At 25.6% G+C, this 10917-nt stretch overlaps 1 protein-coding gene across 2 annotated transcripts; it reads left to right on the top strand.

The window, feature by feature from the left end:
* The first annotated feature begins 761 nt into the window (after positions 1-761).
* LOC132923018 (uncharacterized) lies at positions 762-9490 on the top strand. 2 transcript variants are annotated; one of them, XM_060986802.1, is made up of 6 exons: positions 762-927; positions 5499-5546; positions 6917-6961; positions 8115-8150; positions 9021-9100; positions 9355-9490. In XM_060986802.1, the coding sequence occupies exons 1-6, from the start codon at positions 807-809 to the stop codon at positions 9355-9357; spliced, it is 333 nt and encodes a 110-aa protein (XP_060842785.1). In that variant the 5' UTR covers positions 762-806; the 3' UTR covers positions 9358-9490. The 2 variants fall into 2 exon arrangements, with proteins under 2 accessions (XP_060842785.1, XP_060842786.1); XM_060986803.1 differs by lacking the exon at positions 9021-9100.
* Positions 9491-10917: the final 1427 nt, after the last annotated feature.

Here is a 10917-nt window from a genome sequence, read left to right as displayed (position 1 = left end):
AAAGATAATGTTTAAATTTCACGATCTGAGTTTTCCGAGCATTAGAAAAGGGAAGCATATTCTAATTATTATCTGATAAATGCAAAATATATAAATTTCTTAAAGTACCATATTTTGTAAAATTCGTACCTAAATGTACGCGTTTTGAAACCAAGAAAAATTAAGAAAATTAATATATTCAGAGATTAAATACATTTTTTAAAATAATTTGGCATCATTAGTTAACGATCTATTACCACAATTTTTTATAATCGATTGAATAAAGTTAATAACATTTTAATAATAAAATAAAAATTGGTGAAATGTGGTCGCACTGAGGGACACCTATAGTAACATGGATGGATTTCGAAAGATAATGTTTAAATTTTACGATCTGAGTTTTATTAATTGAAAAAGATGTAAGTCAAGATAATAATGGATCGCAAAATTTAAAATGTATAAAGCAAACTATGTATGATATTAGAATTCATTTTATTCAAAAAATTTCAAAAATTTTTTTATAGTATTGAAATCTTTTAAATGGTGTGGTAGTTTGTTATAGAAAAACGTAATAATTATGACAAGGTACACAAGACTTTTAGGTATAGCAAAACAGGTATATATACTATTCCACATTTTCAATTTACACAATTAGTCGCCGTATGTATTTTAAATTTTAATATTTATTCATTTGTTATTAACATATCGTTATTTTAATTGTATTTCCCTTACATAAAAAACCTGTACATTTTTATTTTTCATTATACTTTTGTAAGCGTTTGTTGCATACTGTATTTTTATAGTTTATACACAGCTAAATCATAAAAATGATTCTTGCTAAATGTAGATTATATATAACTATTTTAGCATTCTATTATATTTCCAATAGTGTATTTGCAGTAAACAATTTTAGGGACATGTATAAAGACGTTGCAAGAGAATATTTAAGTAATTATTAATTTAATACAATTTAGTAATATTTATATTTAATAATTTTAAGATCATTTTTTTTCTCATATCATAACATTTTTGGTTAATATTAATTTATTATTTTATTTTTTAGGACCTATGTATGGTAATTACTATTAGATGTTTTAATAATATAATAAAATTATATATTTTTTTTCTACAGAAACATTAAATGGCTTTAAATTAAAATTTCTCCTAAGGTTCATATGCCAATTTTTCATGGAGTTTAGACGTACCTAATATGTACAAAACATGTTCACAGTAATATTTAGGGAATAATGAATATTTCTTAAGGTATACACTGCAATGCTCATAATTCTATTTTTAACCTGATTAATTTTCTAAACATTTGGTGTAGTAGGTATAATGCGACATATTCTACATGTAACAAAGCGTTGTACAGAGTAGGAGGATATTAAAAGCAGGATTACCTTTACACATACACAATTTTCCTGTATGCCACCATATAAAACCAAGAACAAGTATTGATTTATTAACTTAAATGCTCCATTTGAAGACAGGAGTGAAGGGAACATACATATAGAAATCTTAGATATTTTGCCAAGTTCACGCGGTCCAGTGATAGTCTGTAAAGACTATAATATTCGCAAATTGAATTTTACATTTACTTATGCTATGGGACAGCTTTAAAAGATTATTCTAATTAATACATTTTATTAGAACTTCTCTGAGTATAAATTAATACTCAAGTTTGAAATAGGTAAAATCCTTTTGGGTCTTCTTTAAAAATGAGTATACGACAGGGTAAAATAATAAAATTAACTATAATCTAATAAATATTAAAAACTGTATAGGAGAGATTAATACTTTGGGGAATACTAAAAAAAAATGTAACAAAAATCAAACGATGAGCTAAAGATCTAAATACACTAGGAATTTGTTTGCCGACGACTAACTAATCTAAAAGTTGACCTTGATTCATTGATTCAAGTTAATCTAACCTATGGTATTTTTATTTTAAGTGAAAATAAATATTTTTTCTGCTAAAGCGTTTATTGAAAATTATTTAGCATAGTGTGGAAAATGAAAATATAAATTACCAAATCATGTTTATAATTATGTTTATTCAAGCAATTATTCAATTCTTTAATTATTTAAATAACTTGTTTAATTTGGAAAATCTAGCGATTGAAATTTATTTTTAAAACATAAATTATTATCATAGTTTAACTTTACTTTTTACGATTAAACATTCATGGAATTTAATAATTATATTAATATATTTATTTTTTTAATATTTAACTATTATTTACTAGATCTATTAAGTGATATTGGATTTACTGGTTTGTATAATTCACTATAAACATTATGGCTAAAAAAAAAAATTATAAATGTTAATAACTGTCATCGTGTATTATATATTGAGCTTTATTTAGGTAACGGAGACGATGATTTGAAATGGAATACAAAAAACCTGAGTCTGTATAATAAACTACATTATATTATTTAATAAATTATATAAAAGAAGAATTGAGCTTAAATATTTTCATTCTATCTATACTTATAACTAACATTTGCAGCAAAATTCGAAGCTAGGATAGCCGTATCATCGTCGTAAATGGCAAGAATAGTGTTTTTGGTTAATAGAATTTCCTAGGTGTAGACGTTTGTAGTGGACCAACAACTGGTTGTCGAAAACATAGGTCGTGTCAAAATTAAGTGTCAAAATATTACTAAGTGTCGTTTATTTTTTTAATTGAAAATATTTCTAAGTCCAAATGATTAAATTCTGATGTAGACTGAAGTCTGTTAGCGTGCTTACGCAGTTTTACGCTAACTCTGGTAGATCACGTCTATCGGAGTCCTCTCCTGGGCCCCCTTATATAGTCAGTGTCCCCCGACCTACTACTCATATCCCTTTTGGCCTATTCCTAAGTGCGTCATTTGTTCTCACACTTACGCATTTTAAGATGCATGTGCGATGATAAATTCGGTGGCGATCTGCTGCCCACGTATGATGGTCAACCGCAATCACTGAGTCCGGGTTCCCGAAATTCATAATGTGATTAACATTGTTTACAATATATAACTGTAGGTCTATGGTTGGGTTAGGTTAATGCACCACTAGATTTGTTCATCTCCCAGCCTTGAGGGTTAGAGTCGAAAGTGGTTTTTATTATTATTGTTTTTAGACCTGACACAATACCGTTTCGGTACGATGGGCGATGGCTACCATCCTCGCACTAATCGGTAGTATGTTTAAATAAACACGTCGTAGTATTCTAATTGCCTGCTATATTATTCTAATATATCAGTGATCGTTATCCTAATGTTTATGTCTACGTCGCAGTATCCTTTATTATGTATTATATTATTGGTATGGGACATCAGAGCACTTAGCACGTTGTATAGTAAAGGTGACAAATCATTTCCTTGAGAAACACCAACTTTTATTGGGTGGAGGATGGAGTTACTGTTTTTAATACATTCGGAGAATAGTCTATATTCTATTTTCTAAGAAAGATTTCATGATAAGGTAATAAATAGTAGGTAGGAAATTTAATGTTTAAGCTCGAAGAGTAGACCAACGTGATAATAAAATGAGCTAAAGAATTTAGAATTGAAATTATTTATTAGTATTAATTAATATAATATTATAATGAGTATACCTAAAAAATTTAATTTGAAATTTGAAGCTCACGGTTTTTAAGTAGTCCAATCTGGAGATTGTTTTTGTTTTTTGTATGTACAAGTTCCATGCTTTTATATTGGAGTTGACTTTAGAGCTATTAAATACCGTGTTATGTAAGTTTATACTATATAATATACTGTATAGTAATCTTAAATGATTATCAACCGTCACCGTAGTTTGTTTCATAAAAGACGATTAATAATTATAAATGTATAATACTTAACTTCAACTGAAGTCAATTACTGTTGTTTTTGAAATATAAAAATACAATATAGTTAAGACATTTTTATTTATTTTTGTACTTTTATCCCACTATTGAGTTATAAAAGCACAAACAGTGACCGCAATTAGTAGGTAACCTTTTAGATGGTTGACCGCAACTAATACGTAATTTTTGATTTTGACCGCAACTATAGTAATCACCAATCGTGACACGTTCGGTCGAACACTTGAGAGATATCGAGGAAGAACCCCTTGGATAGAACTGTTTTTTCCCAATAGAGGTTGATATGTGGTCAGATATTCTGTGTACTTAGTAGACGGTATTATGTTTGGTGCGGAAACCGAATTGAGATGTTGGCAGTATGTTATTCTCGGGGATTATAGCTGTTATACGTAACGTGTATACGTTTTAATAGTAATTTCTATAATAATTTACTAAATGTAGGTAGCAGGCTGATTGGTCGATAAGATGTAACTAATTGCTTGGGTTTGTTTGGTTTGGAAATCATGAAGATAATAGAGTGTTTCCTCATAGAAGAGAAATGGGATAGTCTCAAGATGGCATTGAAAATATAGGTTAACTAAAGTATTGATTTTTTAGTAAAATATTTAACAATTTTTTTGGTGATTAAATCATGACCTGGAGACTTTGTTGGGTGTAACTTGTTAATTTTTGTGGGTATTTAAAATGGAGCAATTGATTTAGATGGTAGCGATGTTAGTAGCAGAACATACAGAAATAAATAAAGTGTAGATTATTTTTAATTTTTTAAACATTTTAATAAATTACCGATAGTGTTTTTGTAGGAATAACTAATGGGCTGAAGTATACGGGCATTTTAAGGGAATATTTAAGTAATGATTAATTTAATAGAATTTAATATTATTTATGTTTAATAATTTTAAGGTCCTTTATTTTTTTTATATTTTAAAGTTTTTGGTTAATATTAATGTGTTTCTTATTTTTTAGGACCTATGTATGGTAATTACTATTAGATGTTTTAATAATATAAAAAAATTATAATTTTATTTTACATAAAAATTTAACGGATTGAAATCAAAGTGTCTCCTAAGGTTCATATTCTTTTTTTTCAAAGAGTATATAGGCCTAAAATCTACACATATCAACAGTAAAGGAGGAGAAGAATTTCTTAAGATAATACTGCAATTTTTAGAAATCTTTTTGAACCCGATTGATTTTCTGATTATCGAGTATAATGTAAGGCGACGAATTCTAAGATAGAACGTAATAGGTCATTTTAAAGAGCAAGAGGAAAATTTGCTTTGCACAGATTCACTGTATGGGCTGTATGCCACCATTTTTATCATACAAAACCAAGAATACGTAATAATTTATTGACTAAATAATCTATTTGAAGACAGAAATAGAGGGAAGATACACATAGAAATCCTAGAAATGTTATCTAATGTTGTTCAGTGTTAATCTATAAAGACTATAAGTCGTAAGACAATGCCTTATCAGTCTAAATAGATGACATAATTTTAAATTTATATAAATTAAATATATTTAATAATTAACTATTATTTACCAGATCTATTAAGTGATATTGGATTCACTGGTTTGTATAATTCACTAATATTATGGCTAAAAAAAAAAATTATAAATAATTAATAACTGTCATCACATAATATTATATCGAGCATATATTTTTAGGTAAAGCAGACCATGATTTGAAATTTAAAGTCATTTTACCGGAACCAAGTCTGTATAATAAACTACATAAGCTTTAAATACAAAAATATACTTATATATAAATATGAATTATTCCATAAATATATTATATAAATTAAGAGTTGAATTTTAATTATTTTTATTCTATCTATACTTACAAGTTACTTACTAGAGGGAGATAGCCATCACAGAAAACGATTTTTTTCTAGGCAGCAATATTTTCGTGAATTTGTCACCTCAATATGAGGATTAAAGAGGAAGAGTGTTGTAATGATTTTAAGCCAAATGAGGATCAACATGAATGGAGTAAATTTTTTTCAAAAACTGAATGAAACATTTTCGTCAACGTAATCGCCTTTACGGGTTTCTGGGTGTATCGAATTGTTGGTGAAGTAAAGTTTAAAATGCACCCTGGAGAATGTTAGCTAATATTAGTAGTTTATTAAAGACTTAAATTAAAGAGTTTACTTGACCTACACACTCGTGTTTCGACTTAAATCCATTTATGAATATAGATGTAAAGTAATAAGTGCTGCGAGAATTAGTAGAAAATAAAAATGAAATTATTTAATGCATAAATAATGTAACAGAAATAAAATGATGACGATAACAATAGTCATCAAATTGTAGTTTAAATCAAACTCATTTCATCATAGTGTTCACTCTGAAATACAATTTTTAACGTTATAATAATAATTATTGCATTAAATGTAAAACAGTCAACGCGTGTAATATAGAACTTGATTAACATGGAAACCTGTATTTTATGGAAAATCTATTCAGGCCTATGACTCAAATAAATTTCTAACTATAATATTCGCTGTTTTAAGATGGAACCTGCCTAAAGTGAAATTTTAAATACATTTTTGTCATGCATCTGTTGTGTATCACGGAAATATCTATTTTAAAATTATAATATAATATAATCGAATATAATCTACATCAATTCCTATTTAAATAACTTAATTTATATACCAATTATATATTAATTTGTTTATTTTATCATTCAATGTTGTAGTAATGTTATACTATAGTAGAACAACAAATAAAAAGTAAACCAAATTTACGAACGTAAACGTGTGAAAAAAATCAAGTGTATAATATAGATAATAATATCGACTATAGAGTCGGAGACACAAAAAATGACCGCTGGTCTCGCATTCATATCCACCATAGTAACAATTGGTTCTCATCAACCAAATACCTAATGAATTTAACCATCGAATTCAATTAATTGCAAACTATTTATTTTATGACTTTGACAACCACTAATGAAAACCGTCGTTTAGCGCATGACGGTCAGCGCTAATTTTTCGTGTCCCGACTATAAACCAATAAAATAAATAAAAGAACAACCGTGAATCTTAACTATAAAAATAAAGTATAACTTAAATTTCTAGATACTGATAATGCGGCATTCAATAAATTGAGAGAAACTTACGATGGTATGTAAAAACATTTTGAATTGTGACATTATAATTAATTTAATATTATTTTAAATTATAATAAAATGTAGGTATAATGTAAATATGTACCTAATAATAGATAGGTGCAAGTATAACATAGTACTAAACATTAGTAAGTTGTTGTAAATTAACTACAATGTATAAAATACTTTTTAAACATTTTAAACAAGTAACCCCAATGTTCATTATAATTATTAATAAATTGTTACATTTTTTTACACTTACGGTTCAAAAGATACATAGAACATTTGTAAAAAAACATATGATCAGTGACAAATATAAAATTTTTCTCATTATTATAATATTCATTTTATATATACAATACAATATGATTTGATTTTAGTCCTTATATAGTTATATACATACATACATACATACATACATACATATTACATACATATTACATAATATAACTTTCATCCTTCATCATTGTATCCACCACTACATATGATCAATTCTTATAATAAAACTCGTATAATTGTATTACTACCCAGCTCCTGACCTAACCTTTATAACTGTAATCAATTAAAACATTTAACTGTATCATCGTCACATTATTATGTATAGCAAACAAATACTGGATACTCCACATCATAAAAATATTAATAATTCAAAATAATTATGACAGCTAAACGAGGAATTCTATATTTTAAATAGAATTTACTTCAGAATAATTCAAATGTGTGAAATTATGTTTTTAATAAAACAATTTAATTACAATATATGTAATATTATAAATAATTAATTATCATTTTTTTTTTTTTTTTACTTTATCTAGAAAAAGATTTTGAAGGTATTATTATTTATATAATAAATTTATAATAATATTTTATAGTTAATGCATTTAACAAGAATCTTGTCTTAAAACTTATAAATTTTAATTTCTATTTAATTCTTTGTTTACCTAGGTACATTTTTTAATCATTAGCATATGAATGTGAATTATGTCAAAAACGATATTAAATCCACCGATATTATTGATTATTTTATCTTACATTATACAGTGAAAACTCCATAAACAGAAATTTCTAAATATAAATGTCTAAAATGTTATATTCGCAAATAGTGGTGACTTCAAAGAATTTTATCATATTTAACCATGACATTATAAATAAATAAATATATTTTTCAGACTTGGCAGACGAATACAAGCAATTTATAATCGATGGTAAGAATATTATTTGCATCCCCCTTAATGGTTTCTTTAGTTTATAATTTATATTGTAGATACAGTTGATTTTTCATTGTTAATGTTTATTGCGTTTGGAGCTTTTTTATCAGTCTTCTAAGTCATAATTACCTTTATTTTGCGGATACATAACAAAAAATCCTATCAACGTCTTGCCATACATTCGTCGTCCTTGTGCGTTGGGTAATTATTATAGCTTTCTAACTGCTTATAAAATACTACCTAACCATTTAGTTGAGCAATCATTGAATTCTATGGTATTTAGTGGTGGTTATCCCTAAATGGATAAAAAAAACTGACTAGATGATTATTTTTAATGGCTCCATTTGTACATCTTACTTCTATTTTATAAACTGTGTCTAAACTTTATAAACATTTAGTTTATACAACAGTTTCTATTACAAATTAAACCATTGTCAAGTCTCGATATAACAATGGATTTATTTAATTATTTTAAAATCGATATAATATTATGAATTATGATGAACAAATGTAAACAATGTACATAATATATCAAGCATGAAAATATACAGTATAATAATATACTGCAATGTATTAAATTTTACCTATATATAGGTATATTATATATTTAGTATACTAAATACCTACTTCATTCGTTATTCTGTAGTACAACATTTTATCTACATTTTATAATTAAAAATTATTATTATTAAATAATTTTTTTCATTTAAATGGAAATTCATACAAAAATAATTAATATTTTAAAGAGTACTATAAATTGCTTTCAAATTGAAAAGAATTAAAAAAGCATCCAACGATAAATTATATATTTATAATCTCTATATCAAGTATTGTATGTATAATTGTTATTATTGTTTTTTTTGTCAGCGATAACAAAAAATAGATATTCAACAAATTTTAGATGGTTATATGCATATGAAGTATATAATATGTCGGTGCCATTGGAGGTAGGTTTTTAAAAATCAAAACTTGGAAACTTAAATAATTAATTAATTAATACTTAAATACAATGTAATAACGTAATCTTAATTTTAATGTTATTTCTTTTTTCTTATAAATGAGTAGTAGTAGATTGTTTTACACACTATTAAATAATTCATTTTTGTGAGCAATGGCAATTAACTGTTATTTTCAACATATATTTAATTTTTGTATCTTAAATTTGAATTCATTAATATTTAATAATGTTTTTTTTTTGCAGTAATTAAAAAATCAAGTAATTATGAGTGGAAGACTTCATATGAAAAATTTATATTTAGGTCTATTATTGTAATAAAAAATTAAAATTAGTAAACTTGAATAATTGTTACTTTGTTAGGCACCTTATTAATATTTAAAGTAAATAATTAAAAGTATTAACTTAATCTTGATTTTAATGTTGTTTTATTGTTTCTTTTCTTTCTATAATAGTATAATCACTATAATCTAACTATCTAATATATTCTATTTAAATACAATAAAATGCAATGCTTATACATTTTTCAATGTTTTATATTCATATAAACTTATTAAAAATTGCCACCTCTAATTCAGCTAGCGATCGTATTTGGTTATTTGGTACAGCAGAGCGTGATTTTCAGACTGATTTATAGGTCCAGTTAGCGTCGTTTAAAGGTTTTCTATGTTGCGATATCATCGTATTATTATAAATTATAGTTCATAGTTTTATACAATTATACTTTATATTAAATTTATATTATTTCATATTCATATGCTATGCCTAATGCATCCTGACGGACCAATAAGAGACAGCGTCAGTGGCAAAACACTCGTGTATTCTTATACACGATAAATAATTGTACATGCTATTATTGTATGATATTATTTTGTGTTTATTATTACAGTACGATTATTTACTTAAATAATTCTTCAGTGCTTATAATTATTTTGATATTATTATTTTAAGTTAGATTTGTATCTATATAAGTACACACACACACACACACACACACACACACACATATAATATATAGGGTTCTGAATTTAAAATATTTAAATTGGAATATTTCAAAGCTGCAGATAATTTCAGTCTTCTTGAAAAATTTTAATGAAATATTGAAAACGTAATCTTTTATAAACGTGTTCGGTTATAGATAATTAGAAATAATATATATGTATTTATTTACGAATTTTATAACTTTTTCATCATAAATTATAAAATATGCTATAAAAAATTTTGAAATTAATAAATATGCTCTAAAATCTAAAAATCTGAAGACGTATTTATCGAGACTGACGATAATTTTCACGACCTAAGGGTAGGTCTATTAATGCCATCAACAATAATCATTGAATTATCTTTCGACAAAAGTAATTACTAATTATTATAAAAAATAATCGTAGCAACTTCTATAGTTCTATTGTATAATATACTATATTCATAATTTCGATGTAGCTAAAATTTGTAGCTATGAGTATAAATATATATTAATCAATGCAGGCAAAAGGCAAAACATAATTTTTAATGTAACATAGAAATTTTGAAAATATAATCCAAGAATATCTATAGTATCAATATCGTGTTTTTATTTATGAATTTTCAAACTTTTTCAGCATAAATTAAAAAACATGCTCTAAAATCTAAAAGTTGCTAAGTACACAAATTATGCACTATAAATTTTTTATATTTTGTACGTAGTGACTTGAAATGGATTTCTAGCTCACTGAGCGATAAATCTAATGAAAAAACATGCAAATTTAAAAACTTCCGAGCCCTAGCCCTGTACAGTTGATATCATTTTTTTATTTGCAAAAATAAAATTCC

Source organism: Rhopalosiphum padi, chromosome 2, assembly GCF_020882245.1.
Source record: "Rhopalosiphum padi isolate XX-2018 chromosome 2, ASM2088224v1, whole genome shotgun sequence".
NCBI lineage: Eukaryota > Metazoa > Arthropoda > Insecta > Hemiptera > Aphididae > Rhopalosiphum > Rhopalosiphum padi.
This window is presented reverse-complemented; position numbering and strand designations above follow the sequence as displayed.